This window comes from Chelonia mydas, chromosome 3 (assembly GCF_015237465.2).
Source record: "Chelonia mydas isolate rCheMyd1 chromosome 3, rCheMyd1.pri.v2, whole genome shotgun sequence".
Taxonomy (NCBI): domain Eukaryota; kingdom Metazoa; phylum Chordata; order Testudines; family Cheloniidae; genus Chelonia; species Chelonia mydas.
The window spans coordinates 151,702,974-151,719,639 of record NC_057851.1 but is presented as its reverse complement, the minus strand read 5'-3'; the positions used below and the strand labels follow the sequence as shown (position 1 = coordinate 151,719,639).

General features: G+C 45.8%; 1 protein-coding gene and 1 long non-coding RNA gene across 3 annotated transcripts in view; one reads left to right on the top strand and one right to left on the bottom strand.

Moving 5' to 3' along the window:
* Positions 1–2,284: 2,284 nt before the first annotated feature.
* LOC119565832 lies at positions 2,285–9,017 on the bottom strand. Its single transcript, XR_006289786.1, has 3 exons — positions 8,446–9,017; positions 4,312–4,371; positions 2,285–2,949 (listed from the first exon to the last, which is right to left on the bottom strand). It is a non-coding gene; the product is annotated as an uncharacterized LOC119565832 (long non-coding RNA).
* Positions 9,018–9,080: 63 nt separating this feature from the next.
* Positions 9,081–16,666, top strand: part of GALNT14 (polypeptide N-acetylgalactosaminyltransferase 14) — a 190,182-nt gene continuing 182,596 nt past the window's right edge. The window contains exon 1 of one of the 2 annotated variants that reach the window (XM_037895598.2): positions 9,081–9,930. In XM_037895598.2, the coding sequence (XP_037751526.1) occupies positions 9,805–9,930 (126 nt within the window). In that variant the 5' untranslated portion in view covers positions 9,081–9,804. The remainder of the gene's footprint in view (positions 9,931–16,666) is intronic. The other variant, XM_037895597.2, reaches the window with a different exon arrangement.

Sequence of the window (16,666 nt, the reverse complement as noted above, 5' to 3'; positions counted from 1 at the left end):
CCAGGACGTACGTGCGCTGTCTTGCAGGCATATTACACTCACTGTTGCCCTACCCGTGCTGCTGGGTCCTTCCATTGGTCTGACCTGGAATTAAGACACCAGGCTTCTCAGAGGCCTGCTCCTGTGTGATGCTGAGCTCCCACACTGAAGTCGGTGAAAGCGAAAGGTAACCAGCACCAGGCACTGGGAGAGTAGCTTTGATATAAGCCGGTAACTCTGCTGTGCTAGTCTACAGGTAAATTGATAGCTGTAATGGCACCTAAAGGAAAATAGATGCCGTTCACATTTTCCCCTGCTCAGCTGCTGGTGACTTCCTGGCTGCCCTGAGTGGCTTTAATCCTCTGGCTATTGCCCTGACTCATAGTTAAGTCTGCCAATAGCCCAACCCAGCACCTCCCAGAGCATTTGACATCCTTGACCTCTGCAAATTGCTTTTCCAGTCTTTCTGGGCAAGAAATTGCACGGAGGCTCTGTGCTTTGCTTCACCTGACTATTGCTTACTGTGGGGAAAAAGTATCCAGTCCAAAGAGGTTGAGCATCTGGACCTGGTTATTGGTTCCACCACATCTTGAGGCACTAAGGCAATAGGCAAGAGAGTTAAAAAGACACCGTCATGAATTTAAACCCCACGTATGACTGACTTTAACATAGTTAGACGCAGAGGATGTTCCCCACTGGATAACTTCTTAAAACATCCCCCAGCTGCACAGTGATCTTTAAAATGAAGTGTGGTTTTGTTTTTGTTTTGTTTTTTTTTTCCCTTAGTCTCCTCCCATTGTTCTAAAGCACTTGTGCAGCTCCAGTCTACTCTCGCATTCCCACCTTTGCTGGCACTGCTGATCATTATCATTCCTATCACCATGCCAGAAACCTGCTTGGAACGTGGTTAAATGATACGGGTAAAAATGCCAGTGTTTGGTCTACTTCTGGCTAACCAGAGTTACAGCGGGGAGGGAGGGATATGAGAATGAACGGCACCTCATAAACCTCAGTAATCAGACTACCGATGCTAAAGATTGGAAAGCTTTAATATTATCACCAAGGACTGTTTTTGGGTTGTTTTTTTTTACCTCTTCTGTGAGGGAAGTTCTTGCATTTACCTTCTACAGTGGAGGAATTCCTACATTAAGTTCTTAATTAGTTCAGTGTGAATTAGAATGAAAGCAAGAGTCCAGTTTCCAGGCCTATTGGACAATTCTGTTAATTAACCCTTGAGTGAGTCCTAATCCTCCTGACCCCATATGCATGGAACAGCCCATGTTACTGTGGAAGTCTGAGGAGATTTTCAATTAACCATCACTACTAAAGAAGATCTCTTTAATTTTTTTATGCATAGCATCGCCTCACAGCTTAAACCTTTTCATTAGCTGGAGACATCATCAAGGAAAGTTTGCCAGAGAAGAATGTTCGTGATTTAATTAAAAAAGATCCTCAATAGTTAGTGGGGGAAAAAAAATCTATTTGCAATTCATTCCTAATAATAGTGAAGAAAAGCCCATGAGAATTCCTCTATTTCCATCTTTGATGCATTTAATGCTAACATGTGATGTGCAGTATTGACATGACAGCTCTGGTGGAAAATAAAGCACTTTTAAAGCATCAAATTTGAATCTCCAATTCAGGCAGCAGCTGTGAAACAAGCTAGAAGTCCTTTAGCCTGACAATGGAAAAGGTACTGAAAACTTTCTATACACTCAGTCTGCTAGCTCATAAGCAGAAGCAATTGTTTTGTGTGATTTCTCCTTGGGGATACATATTTGGAGAATTCATTGCTCTACACAGGAGCTAACTTCTGGAAGGACTAAAATGAACCGACTCCTAGGAACAAAGAGAAATGCATTTGTATTGCATTACAAAGACACTGCCAAGGGTGAAGCTCATCTTTCTGGTGTGTATTTTTGGGCCAATCAGCAAAGTCTCTAGGCATCTACTCTGAGACTTCCTGAAATGAAGTGGTGCTCTGTGCAATACCTGCAGCAGAGCTAGTGAACTGTGCTGGAGATTTCAGTGCCTTCATCTGCAGCTCTTGATGCAGGAGTCTTTTAAGTTTCCATGTGGTTGTGGTTAGGAGCAGGCTTGAGATGTTTTTCGTTGTCTGTCTAAATCTAGGGGATTTAGATAGACATACCTTCCATTAAAAAGAAAAATCACTGAATGTGTCCAAAGTCTCTTAGATGACTTTGGAAATATCAACCATGATTTCTGCTTCACTCTAGGGTGTGGATGGTTTTTGCATGTGTGGTGTCCCCTCAGAAGAAAGGCTAATACAAAGAGCACTCTTTCATTGTGCTAGAGTACACCAGAATCTCTTGTGTCAAACTCCCACAGCTGGGAATTCTTCCTGAGGAATGACCTCCCCAAAGGAATTAAAGGCAACTAAACTTCAACAAAGAAATAGTGTCTTTTGTTTTTAAATGGGGGATGTCCTTATGGATATCTGAGCCCACCTTTGTGGCAGCAGCATCTCTCTGATGGTTGCCTAATAAGGTCTCTTTTCCCTTGCTTTTAATTCTAGCAAATCTTGAGCATTCAATCTGAAATTTTCTATGTATGCTCTCTGAGGTTGAGATTTAAAAGAATAATTGAAGAAGCCTGAACCATTTAGCATCGAGACAGAGGCTAGGAACAACAGGTAGTTCTTTCTTTATTTTTTTTTAAATTGATCTTTTTCTGAACTGGTCTGAAAACTACATTGTTTGCAGTAGGAACCTGAAACTTGGCAGGAGGTATAGTTGTGGGCTCATAGAGGTATCTGCTGCTGTCCACTTGACAATCCAGATCTGGTCAAGTTACAAGATCTGAGGGATGGTGGGGGGAACCACTGGCTCCTCCAACTTTTGTAAACATTCCAATTGCACTGTCCCAAACACTCCGGAGTCTTTTGCGTCACCCTGAAGCAGCCACAGACAAAACCGACCATTTGCTTGTGCACTGAATTAGGCAGGGCTCCTATGGAAAGAATAGTACGTGATCCTGTAAGCAAAGATTGTATCATAAGGCATACGGACAAGGAGCCAAACTATGGTTGTGCAAGCAACCTTAATTCTGGAGTTTGCTAACTTCTGATTTTGCAGCCTTTAACATTATTTTAGCAATTCTTTGTATGTACTATATAGCACCTCATCAGAAATGATCTTAAAAGGCCTTACACAGAGATTGCTCACCCACAAATAATATGCAGCCACTGCTATGGTGGAACGCAGCAGTGGTCAAGCACTATTACATAGTAGTTTAAGGCAGGAAATGGGCAGCAGTATCCAGTCGCAGTTGGAAGGTGAATTTAGGTAGGTAAAATAAGAATGTTAGTATCCTCTCCAAGTTTCATTTTAAAATCCGTCCTCATAGAGGAGGTAGTGACAAAACTAAGCCATGAGATATTGGTGTATCACTCAAGCCAACAAAACTAGTTACTAGGCCCTTTCAGGCTTTAATATGGGCCTATTAGTTCAAGTGGCCAACTTGGTTGCAATTGCCATACTAGATCATGTAGTGGGGGTGTCACTGGGTTTAGACCTGTTGGTTTAATTGGCCTAACCCATTGTGAGCGCCTCTGACACTGTGGGCCAGATCTTCAGCAGGTGCAAACTAGTGTCATTCTGACTCCACTAGATCTTATGCCAGCCTATATTAGCTGAGAATCTGGCCCTATGATTGAGGATATGTGCCCAGATTTCAGTCCAGCAAGTCTGCATATCAAACACGTTGCCTGGGTCTCGGGGGGGCTGCACTGATGGCTGAGCACTTTCGTTACAAGTTCAGAATGTCTCAACTGCTGTTTGTTTAAAAGATTTCATGGGCCCAGGGTAATTCCCCACTTACAATCACTTTCAAGCCCATAAGCATACTCAGTTACCTAAGTTTCTGGGGTTCCTTCTCCAGGGCTGTTGGTGAGGACACATTTTGGGGGCTTGCTAGTCTAGAGTATAATGTTGTGCAGATTTAATGTGACTCTCCTCGGAAAGCTACAGTGCAAGGGCATTTGGGTGGGAGAGGGAGCACAAAGTGTACCTTTTTCTAAATGGGTAGGCTTGTTTTGGAGCTCTTCCAGGATTTCCTCTTTCTGCAGGCCCCATAACGAATCCCTCCTCTGGCAAAGGAGGGCTGGATTCCTCTGAACTCTAACATGGAGCATGTGCCAGAACAGGCTGGTTAAAGCAACTTGAGATGTTCGTTCTCTCTCTCTCTCTCTCCTCCCAATCTGCCTCCCCCCATGCCCACTGCCTCTCAGGTCGGATGACTGCACAGTGCAACCAGTATGCCTCTGCCCAGGGGCTGGGAGGGAAATGGGTGAAGAGGAAAATATCTACTTACCTTTTCCTCCCACTCTCCTGGGCTCACACCATCCTGGCTCTGCAGCACTCTTATCAGGAGCTAGGGGATGAAGGAATACATCTAATCTCCTTGCTTGGCTACATTAGCAGCCTCGGATAGGTCCTCCCCATCCATGCTGGGGAGGAAAACTTTGTTAAAACCACTCTCCTTGAAATGTTCTGCCTTTGATGGCAGAGCGTATTTAGTTGAAACTTAATTTTATCAAATGTCCCAACCAACTCTGCATAGTCAGACATTGAAATGCTGGGAAGCAATTATTCTTTTCTCTCCACCCACTCCATGACATTCACAGGGCACCACTGGTAGCAACTGGGAGATGGAGCTTTGAGACAGCCCCCTCCCCACCCCGGCCCTTCCACCCAGAAAATCAGATCCTGGTTATACTCTCCTGATTTCCCCTACCCCTGGAATTAGTGACCCATTTCTAAGTTGATCATTTCCCACTCCTCAAATTTGCCTAAAATTCCTTCTCTCTGGGCCTTTATGGTTGCCTTCATCCTCCTAAGTTGTTTCAGCTCTAGGTTGATCTAAATACTGTATCAGTCACCCACCTGTTGCTGTAACACCTTTCTGAGAGAGTGGGGCTTTTCTACAGCCTCACGGCTACTGCACCAGCTGAGGAGCAGCAAACTGGGAAAATGGACATGTCCACCTGATGTTCCCCCAAGAGCTACTCTTGATGGTTAATCCAAAATATTCAACCTGTTGGAAACAGCCCCAGGGTCAAAATATTCAGAAGTAGGCAGGTGCCCTCTTATTGGAACACACAAAGCTTTGCTGGACCTACTCTTCCCCATTGCTCTTATCTATCTAGATACAGAGGACCAAATTCTCCTTGCTACTGCTACAACTTGTTTGGCAGCAATGTGGTTGCAGCAATGTAACTGATGGGAATTGGGGTGTGTGTGTGTGTGTGTGTGTGTGTGTAAAATCAGCTCGCCTCTAAATATAACTTCCTAACTAATGAATGTACTTTCTCCTTCTCCTCTGAACTGTTTTTCTGTGGCTTGCATGATCGCCTGCTAAATATATTACGGTGTGCGATTTGCCTCAGCCTACAGATGCAAGACCCTTGTGTGGTTCATCGGTCCATCGTTCGGGATTTTCTTATACTTTGCAGAGTCACTGACATCCGTGCAAAGAAGCTATAGAACGTTATCAGACTGGAATTCTGCAGTCTCAGTAGTGGTGTTACATCCATCTTACACAGGTATAGATGACCACGAGGTGCAATGCACTGGAGAATGGGCTCCGAGCTACTTGTCATACATAAATCACTGGCTATTTATTGCATTAGCTGGGCTCCTGTCAATAACTCTTTCCCTCAGTAGAGGGAGTTGTTTCTCAACGTAATGAGAGAGCATCATCTGACTGCATTTTTGTCAGGCATGTCTTATTTATTACCTTTACCTGTAATCTAATTTGTACTGTATTTCCTTTGCCATTCTATAAACTTTTTATTGAAAAGTCTGTACTGTAAAAAAGACAAGATTTTAATCCACCAGTGAGTTGTCATGCTCAAGTGCCTTCTGCATTTTTTTTATCCTTTTGACCCACTGTGAAGTATTCTAGAAAAATGTTGAGGACCAGGTGGGAACAAAATTACTAGCTTCCATTAAAAACTCCAACAGCTGTGTTGCATTGACAAAACCACAGGATCTATGCCAATACTGAAGTAAAGGGTTGGTTGTATGGTGGTACTGTATCAGAGCTCCAATGTGCCAGACCCCGTACCCTAATCTAATAAAGAGATTGTCCCTGCCATAAAAGGCTGTCACACACTTAGTTTATAACTCACTGGATACAAGAAGCAGATGGGGGAGCACAATGAAAGTGAGAAGAATATGAATAGAAGCCTACATCTGAAGGCCTCAAGAAGTCGAAGTCCAGCACCCTGTGCTGAGGCAGGACCAAGTAAACCAAGACCATCCCTGACAAGTGTCTGTCTAATCTGTTCTTAAAAAGCTCTAGTGAGGGTGATTACACAACCTCCCCTGGAAACCTAATCCAGAGCTTAACTACCCTTATAGTTAAACGTTTCCCTAATATCTCCCCTAAATAGCCCTTGCTGCAGATTAAGCCTCGTACTTTTTGGCCTGCCAGTCAGTGGACATGGAGAACAATTGATCACATCCTCTTTATAACAACTCTTAATATATTTGAAGACTTATCAGGTCCTTCCTCAGTCTTTGGTTCTCAAAACTAAACAGGTCCAGTCTTTTTTAACCTTTGCTCATTGGCCAGATTTTCTAAACCTTTTTCTCACCTTTGTTGGTCTTCTCTGGACTCTCTCCAATTTATCTACATCTTCCCTAAATCATGGCACCCAGCATTGGGCACAGTACTTCAGTTGAGGCATCACCAGCGCTGCCTAGACCAGGACAATTCTTTCCCATGCTACACTCCTACTCATAGACCCCAGAATATTAGCCTTTTTTGCAGCTGCATCAGAGCATGATCCTCTCTAACCCCCTAAGGCTTTTCGGCAATACTCCCACCTAGCCAGTTATTCCCCATTTTGTATTTGTGCATTTGATTTTTTTTCCACCTTCCGACACGCAGTACTTGTCTTTACTGAATTTCATTTTTGTTGATTTCAGACCAATTTGTCAAGGTCATTTGGAATTCAAATCCAGTCCTTCAGAGTGCTGGCAGCCCCGCCCCCTCATTGATCTCATCTGCAACTTTTATAAGCATGTTCTCCACTCCATTTAATAGTACCAAACAGTGTAAGGTGGGAACCTGAGAATACTGTATGTGTTGAAACTAGGGACAAAGTTTATATGTAAACAGAATCGCCCCAACTGAAATCTTACTAGAACATTGGACTCTTTAACCATATTAACTGGCAGAAGAATATTAATTTATTTTTCACAAGGGGGAAAAAATCTCTGTATTGTCTCCTGGAAAAAAATGGCCCTCTTCAGCTGCATACAGACTGCTAGGAGAATAACTCAGTAGGAAGAGTGGTAGAATCACATTTACTAACCCCACTTCTTGCAGCACCTGTTTTCCTTAGTCACGTGCTGAGGGAGCTCAACCCTGCTTTCTTGCAAAGACTGTCTTCTCTACACTAGCACCAACTGCTTCTGCCATTGTTAAAAACTTCTGCATATGGACATGGATTTCGTCACATTATCCTTCCACAAACCCCCTGGACAGAAAAGTCACACAACCTTAAAACAAAGAAAAGATTAAATGTCTCATTGTTAATGAATTTTTTATCTGGGCATCTTTCTAAGCACATCAGGCCTAAGAGGCATGGATTATATAAAAAGAGGAGTCAGTGAGCCTTGGAATAAATCAAAAGCAGACAAAGGATGGAGACTGCAAACAGTAAATAAGTGACACAAACAACTGGAGGAAATCATAAAAACAGAAGCAGTGGGAAAAATGCACAGGAGAGAGTGCAGTGGACTGCCCAGCTTTCTGACAGCTTATCTCTGATTCCTTCCATATGTTGCTTTATGCATGGGTTCCTGTTTTTATGGGGATTTGTTCTATAGCTTTTATACTAACACGAATGATTCACATCTGCTCTGATATCTAATTTATTCCATCTTCTCGGGCCAGGGAAGGGTCAGCTTACTCACTTCTGGCCAAGGTTAGAAATGGAAAAGTAGTAAGCTGGGGAAGGGAACTGAGCTCGGGTCTGAAATGTGACTTTTTGTTGTGTTTACTATAGTCTTTCTAGCAGCGTATGATCCCAAATGAACTCCAGTTACAATATTCTATCTACCTTAAGCCCTTACTCTGTAAATTGTTCATGGCAGGCAACCCCTGTATCTACACAGAGCCCTACTGAAGTCATTGGGACTCCGTGTGACTTCAGAAATCCCATGCCAGGGAACCACTTGCAGGAGCAGGGCCTTAGCTACTGCTCCTCATCCCTGGCTCTCATACTAGTAATAAAACAGTACCTTATCCTTTGCTTGGAGCTACCACCACTCTACCTCAAGCAGATCCATTCTGGGTTGAGGATTATGATTTTACTTTTTAAGGGCTCATGTCAGGTCTAAAGCCTTCCGTCTTCTCTTCCAACTCCAGTAATTAAATTATCTACCTCCATTCCCCTTGCTGTTTCAATTGGATAAATTAATTCCCGTGTCCTACCTTAGCCTCGCCTATGTAATGTTAAGTAGGTGCCTCCTTTCACCACAGTACCCCTTTCCATGTCACTTTGTTACATTTCTGCAATGGGCCTTGGGTTTGTTCAGCCTGAAACATGCTCCACCGATGTGAAGTGGCCTGACCCCAGCCTACCCTGCTGGTGTCCTTCAACTGCTCACTTGCAGGTGCCAGGTTCCAGGGATGGTGGTTTAACAGCAGCAGACCTGCCCTGCCCTGCCCCCTGCACTTATGCCGCTGACGTTGTTAATGAGAGCTCAGTAAAAGAACCTCTGGTTCCAGCGTGGTCACTTTTATGAAACATTCTGATTCTCACAAGCGCTTGACTTTAGTGCTGTAATGTCCAAAGAAACAAGCCATCTTCGTGCCCCCCCCCCTGAAATAAAGCCCCCGCCTGCTTTAAAAATCCTAAATCACCCTAGGCAGGAGGGTGGACACAGGCTATCACCCATGAACTACGAGGCTACCCGCACACAGACCACCTGATTCTCCTCTTCTTCATCACACCAGCCTCAGGCGGGCGGTAGGTCCACCGCCTTCCCTGGAGTTACCCGGGCGGAGGGAGCGGAGAACCAGGCGCACTGTAATGAGCGGAGGGACCCTGCTGGCGTGTAAATCTCCTGCCCCTGGAAAAAGCCCCCTCGCCATTGCGGGCTCCGAGCAGCGCCGAGCACAGCAGTGGCCAGGCGGCTTGGCAGGAGCCGGTCAGGTCAAGCTTGCAGGGAGAGGCTGCCTGGCTGCAGGTTGCCCCCGCCCCGCTTTCCCGGAGAGTTGAGCCTAACCTGGCGGCTCGGAAGTGCTGGAAAGTTGCAGGGCCCCTGCCCCGCAGGCGGGCTCGGAGCCTTCCCGATCTCCTCGGACCCGCCCCGCTCCGCCCAGCGCCTAGCGCTCGCCCCGAGTCCGGAGCCGCCCCGAGCTCCAGGGCCCGGCCCAGCGGCTGAGCCGGTGTGATCCCGGCGGCGCTGGGGGAAGGAGCCGGGGCTGGCAGCGGCAGGGGAATCAGCGCAGCCGGCAGCGCCTCCCCCTGCTCCCGGGGCGCTGCCAGCCCGGGTGACACAGCCAGACACACACCGCCACCTTCCTGCCTCCCGGAGAGCCTGACACCGTCTGGCGCTGCAGCTCCTGCTTGGAGCCAGCCTCTCCCTCCCCGCTCCCTCCTCCTCCCCCGCCCCGCGCAGCGCCCAGCCCGGGACTCGCCGCTCTCTGTCTCCGCCCCGGCTCGGCGCAGCCCCGGCTCCAGCCGTGCCCCGCGCAGGGGAAGCAGCCCGCGGGTCGCGCTCCGCCCGCCGCGGGGGTGCCAGCCCCTCTGTCCCGCGCCTCGCCGCCAGGCGGGACTTTTGAGCGATGAGACGGCCGAGTCGCCGGCTGGCTTTGTCTCTCTTGGGGATCCTGGGGATCGCCGCTCTCCTCTTCTTCTTGGGGGCGAGGAGGAGGCTGGAGGTGGCAGGACCCGAAGGGCAGACGCCAAAGGTAAGGAGCACCCGCTTCTCTTCGGGGACTGGTGGCTGGGGTCCAGCCCGGATCGGCGCCAGGGGGCTTTGCAAGAGCAGTGTGGTGTGCCCAGCTGTCCCGCGGGGAAATGCCCGGAGCACACGGGCAGCTTTGGGAACAGTCACAGGTGGGAGAACCGCTTGGTTCGGTGCCCTCGCTCCCCCTGTGCTCATGCTGTAGCCTGGCTTGGGGAACTGGATGCCAACTTCTTTGCAACAGTTTCCCAGTGAAGTCCTTTAGGCTCTTACTTCCCTTAGAGGAGGCAACCAAACCAGAGCATGATGCACTGAGAGCATCATCACCAGTGGCTTACATTTGTCCATTAAACCCTTGCCACCATCTCTTCCTGCCCCCCCTCCCCTCAAGGGTTTTTAATGTAGGGCTGGAGGAGCGAACAGGATTGCAGGGCAGCCTAGCCATAGCCCAAAGGCAAGCAGCGTGTGCTGTGATGGGACTGGAGATTAGCTCGCTGGTTTCCTTGCCATCTGCAGGAGTTTTGCCTGAGTAAGATCTGAAGGATATGACCCGACCTGATCATTCTGTCATTTGTGAAAGCTGAGATAAGGACCCTGTAAGAAATGTTTGGGAGGGGTGGGTGCCAGAAAGCCCCTCCCGGGTTGCTCCCTCTCCAGAGGTTTTGCAGTTGTATGAAGCACATACAGTACAGCAAGTATTTTTCCCTCTTCGCGGCTTGCTTAATTCCTTTCTGCGAGTCAGATTAGTGGCACCTATTGCTGCCTCTGATAGTTTTTAATCTGTGTATTGTCTGCTCAGGATGGACCCGAGTCTCCTCTTGCTTACCCCAGCTAGCTTTACATCCGTGTAACTTCATTGCTGTCAATGGAATTACTCCTGATTTATACCAGTGTGAGTCAGATCCTGCCCCGTGTACAGACGTTCTTGCTTCAGTTCCTGTTACTGGTTGGACACCTTCTCTGAAGTTCATGCCACCTTCTCAGGTGTCTGATACCACTGTGCTTAGCCTTGTAGCCCTTACCTGTTCTGTTGGCCCTGGGAATTAAAGTATTCTCTCAGAATGCCAGCCTACGTCTCTCTGAACTTTTTGACTAACCAAGATTCTCAAGTCCATGTATCATTTTTTCTGTCTGCTGTGTCATCTTCATTCCTATGCTACTTGTTTTTATATGCTGACTGTAACTGCGCTACGTGTTCCAAATTATGACCTCACCAGGCCTTACCACGGCTAGATAGTTTTATCATGCTCTAGTTTTCTGCTTATACGATCTGTGCCAAAAGTTTTAATGTTTCTATCCACTCCCCTTTCCCTAGATCAGTCTCAAGTTTGATATTTGCCTGTTAGAGATATATAAACTTTTCTTGTTATTTGGCTTGCTGTGAGCACACTCCCTTGTATTCTAAATTTAAAATAGTAATTGAATTGAATGCTCTGGATAGCTCTGTGCTTGGTGTATAACTAAATTGGTAAGAAAATGATGCATGCGGCATAGTGACGAAGACAACTTTGCACACTTGTAATGGTCATCATCACTAATGATTGGAGCTCCAGGGCTAAAAGCATGAATCTCTATAGTGTGAAATGGAGAACTAAGGCCCCAATTCAGCAAAGCATTTTTGCATGTGCTTAAATCCATCCCTATTCAGCAAAGCCCAATGGGACTTAAACACATTCCTGAAGTTAAATGTGTGCTATGTGGAATACAGATGGACCGCTGAATCTGGGCCAAGTCCCCTAGCTGGGTATTTTAGCAGACCCGTGTCCTCTGTGGATCAGGCACAAAGGGAGACATGTAGCACACAAGGAAAGCAGTTTACACTTTCAGTTTTCATCTGTGGATTTCTAAGCACTTTATAAACAATAAGTGAATGATCCTCACAACCCTTCTCTGAGGTAGGCATGACTATACCCATTTTAAAGATAGAGAAGCAGACAGAGAGAATTTAATGGACTTGTCCATCACAGTGAGTCTGTGGCAGAGCTGCAGATGCCATCAACTGGTTTAAATCACTACACTTATGTAGTTAAACAAAAAAGTCAGGGTCCTAATATGAATATAAATATTTCAAAGACATTCGTTTTTGTCTCAGTGAAAGCAGTTTCTGGTTGGACTTGAGCATTCCCCTTCAGAGTTCTGGGCCCAAAGAACAGCATTGTACAGTGCATGAGACAGCAACCTGCAACTTACTAGAAACAGAAACTGAAACTGACCAGTTTAGTTTCACAATCCAAACTGCATGAAATGCAAAAAGTAGGCAAGCAGCATAAACCAGGAACATTTTCAAAATTCTTTCCATTTTAATAACCTATGGTGGTACTAACAGTGGTAAATAACTGACTGTTTGAAATACATGGGACCAGATTCTGATTTTGATTATACCACTGTAAATCTGCAAAAAGAAAAGGAGTACTTGTGGCACCTTAGCGACTAATACATTTGTTAGTCTGTAAGGTGCCACAAGTACTTCTTTTCTTTTTGCGGATACAGACTAACATGGCTGCTACTCTGAAACAGTAAATCTGGAGTGACTTGGTTGAAATCAGAGGGTTTAGGATCTGATCCAAAACCAATAAAGTTAATGGGAATCTTAAAGGGCTTTGGATCAGATCTTCACTCCAGATTTACACCAGTGTAACTGAAAGGGGCATCTGGCCCATGATTTTAATATAAATTGTGTCTGTTTAAGATATTTCTCACAAATGACTATGTGTATGCCAAGTCTGGAACTTTAAATCCAAGTCTCTGTTTGAAAAATTCCTAAATTGGTAAAAATACATTGGTTTTCATGTGGCAAAAGTCACTGGTTTTTTACGCTTTTTTCAAACAACAATGACTGAATGGATTTTTCAGGCTTCCCATAATCTCTCCTATCTAGGATGGAAGAATGAGTTTGTGCAATTTCAGGCCCAAAGATCATTTTTGTGGGGGAAGGTAACAAGTCACTGGAAACAGAGGTTTAGAATGAAAGTGCTCTCTTAACCATAACTATCCCTTTGGGTAAATAGGCTTGTATTGAAAATGCACTCTTCAAAACGGCAAAATAAAACCTCGCTTGTCAGCCATGATGTCCTGTATTCTCCTTCAAATGAACCTTTTTACTTAACAACAGTTGCAGTAGAATTGATTCTTCATTTTACAGCCCCCTTTGAATATCCACAGAACACATACAGATTGTGTTCTCCCCTGCTCTTTGGACTGCTAACCACCTTGTTAGTGGCCTGATCCTGTTCCTATTGAATCATAGAATATCAGGGTTGGAAGGGACCTCAGGAGGTCAACTAGTCAAACCCCCTGCTCAAAGCCCCAAATCCCTAAATGGCGCCCTCAAGGATTGAGCTCACAACCCTGAGTTTAGCAGGCCAAAGCTCAAACCACTGAGCTATCCCTCCCCCCTCAAAGTGAAGGGTAATTTCCTCATGGCTACAGGATCTGGCCCTAAATTTCTAAGTTACACCTGCCAAGTTGCCATAACTCCGGAAATCTGACAGCTGCAATTGCCTCTCCTTCATTTCCTCTGAATTTTCCATCAAAACAGTTGCATCCCCCTGAGATTCATACAGTACAGATTCATTTTTTAGTGCATTACATTTTTGGCTTTGGAAACTACTTTTGAGTAATATGAAATATGAGCTAGTTGTGAGGAAAGGAACATGATGTCACTTCATTTAACCCCTCTTAAGGGATCCAAATCTGGTTTCATATATGTGCATCAAAGCCAGTGAAGCAGCAATAAAGGGAGAACAGGTCATTGGGTATAGGACAGTACAATCGTCTGGCCATGAGGTTATGTACTTTGGATATTGGCTAGCTGCTAACCCAGTAGAAAGCAATACTTTTGCAGTATGCAGATAGGTCTTCCTCACCCTCTCCAACTTCCTAGAAGGAGCTTATATTGTAATGGCGGAAACACCATATGTAAAGTAATGGGGTAAACTGGTTGTGCAACTCCTAATGGAGAAATGAGGTGTCTCCATTCATCAACCTCCATGGCAAAGCATTCCTAATCTACACTGGTGAGAAGAGCACTAGGCCTAAGGAATCTAACCCGAGTCTCCTACATAGGAATCCAGGACATTATCACAGTGGCTATGCTTTCCCTATGCTGATATTCTATTGGCAGAATGGATAGGAGCATGCTTGTTTTATTTTACCTGATTTCACCTCCTCTTTCTTACTTTTATCTCCCTGCACCGCACACTCTGCGGCTCCGTCTATGCTGCAGCTGGGACCAGACTTCCCAGCATGGGTAAACAGGTACGCGCTAGCTCCGATTGAGCTAGTGCGCTAAAAATAGCAGCGTAGCCGGCGAAGCATGGGCTGCAGCTCGGGCTAGTCGCCTGAGTACAAACCCGTAGAGTCCCTATGTATGTACTTGGGTGGCTAGTCTGAGCCACTGCCTTTGCTACCCCTGGCTACACTGCATATTTTTAGGGCACTATCTCAAGCAGAGCTAGCATATCTGTCTAGCCACACTGGGAAGCATGCTCCAAGCTGCAGTGTAGATGTAGCTATTACCTTATTGATCCTCTCTCTGCTTCTTTCCTAGCCTTGCCCACTTTTCTTCTAGTCACTTTCTTCCTTCCTTCCTAATTCAGAGCATCACTGGCTAATGGCTGCATCAAGTCAGCCCTTTATCACATTCAGGAGTTGCCATGGAACATTTCCTGTCCAAGGAAGACACTGCCAGCAGTTCACTCAAGCAGGGACTTCTTGCTGAGGCCTTTATTTTAAGCAATAAGCTCATAGTAACAATGGGGCATGGAATTAAAAATGTGTCCCACTCAAAGTCACAAGAGGTGTCTCGCCTTGCTGGTTATGGAATGAAGTCCCCAGTGCATCGGCTGCTGCCATCCAGGCTGATACTACAGCTGCCACTTGCATTTGCAATGGACAGTTTGAATCTTATCTGTCTGGCTGGGGAAAACGTTCTTGTGCTTCTCTTCTGTTCTTTTTGGAGTCCCATCAAGCTGTGAAGAAAGGTAGGTGAGGCGAGTCCCGCTGGAATGGTGTGACTGTCTTCTTGTGTCTGCTGTCTAGCAGACACCTAATCAGGTGAGCCAGTTAGCAAGCAAGGGATTAGTAAAATTAATCCTGTCTGCTGGATGGTTTACGAGGGAGCAACTGTACAGCAGTTCTGTGTTTCTGATCAGCTGAGGTTCAGTGGTTTATATTCTGTACTTACGGAGCCTTTCATTTCAGGATCTCCAAGCACTTCACAAGCATTAATCAGTGTCAGCCAATCCCCCCTGCCCCTTCTGTTTTCCAGCGGAACAAACTGAGGCCTTCAAAGGCGCTAAGCATGTCCAGTGCCCATTGACTCAAGGGAGAGAGAGTGGCTCAGAACCTTTGAAAATTAGGTCATCCATGACTTGCCTAAAACCGCCTAGTGGGTCAGTGTCAGAGCTTGGAGCAGAATCCAGGAATTCTGAGTCCCTGCCCCTGTTCTAACCACTAGACAGCACTGCCTCCCTGTGTTTTATGCAGGAGTTTTGTCTTTCTTTCATTTTAAAAAAAACCCACATAGAAATTAATAATTTAGTTAGATAAGAAATAATGAGAGGAATTGATATGCTGGATTAATTACAAGTAAATTCGCAGATTGGTTTGTCAGGAATACATGCAGTGGGCTCTGCTTAGTGGCACTGAGCTGGCAAACCCAATTCCCAATGCTTGTGCTGATGCTGGCAGTGGTCAGGTTTCCAGCTTGGTTGGCCTCTCGCTTTCGGGGGCTGGCGGGGCTTGGGAGGGCCTTAAAAGAGCAAGGAGCCCCCTGTTGCTCCCGCTAGTGTATGGATGAAGCATAGCTGATGGATTGTAGAGGAGAGCAGGACCTTTATGAGTGGGGCTGAACCGTGGAGGAAGGAGACATCTAGGCATCCCAGAAGACTCTCCAACTATCAAAAATATCAAGGCCTTGTTAATGTCATGGTAAGAAACATGGAACTAAAAACCTCCTGGAGAAACAAATGCTATTTTCATGTTTCCAAGGAGGAGTTACAAACACTGAAGGGCATAAAAAATAATTTAAACCGCAAAATATATGACATGACATATCCTGTAACTATTACTGTAGATATAGTTTGTTCAACAAAAGGGAATGGTTAATGTTAAAATGCAGTGTGTGTGTGTGTGTGTGTGGGGGGGGGTGATCCTCTGAAGTGATCAGAGCTTTCTATAAGTTGCCGAGGACCCACAATTCCTTCTATAAGCAACTGGGGCGGGGGAAGTGGGGGGCACTGTGCAACCTCCCACACTTCTACAAAGGTTCCGGCACCCTTGCTCTGCACCCTGCAAGGCTGGGCCCGTAGTCAGAAAGGTGGTTACCAGTTCTGCAATTGGGATCTGAATATCACATTGCATTCTTTCTGCATCAGCACCAGCTGGAAAGATTCTGCATCCAGAGTTCAGCTGATAATCTTTCTTTTTTTAATTTCTCCAGGTTTTACAGTGCCAGTCTCCTGGAGGTGTTTAACATAGATTAAAACAACAATGTACACTGCCAAAATTAAGATCTTAACACATTAATTATCTGAACTGTGTATTCCAACATGAACACAAGTCTGCCAATTTAACATAATGGAGGGCTTGATCCTGTGCCCATTGACGCCAGTGGGGGATTTGGCACTGACTTGCATGGTCACAGGATGGGACCTATAATGACACTCGTCAATGAATGCCCTCCCTGAAATGTCCAGGAGTAAAGGCAGGCTTTGCAGCATGTCTAGAACACTAACAAA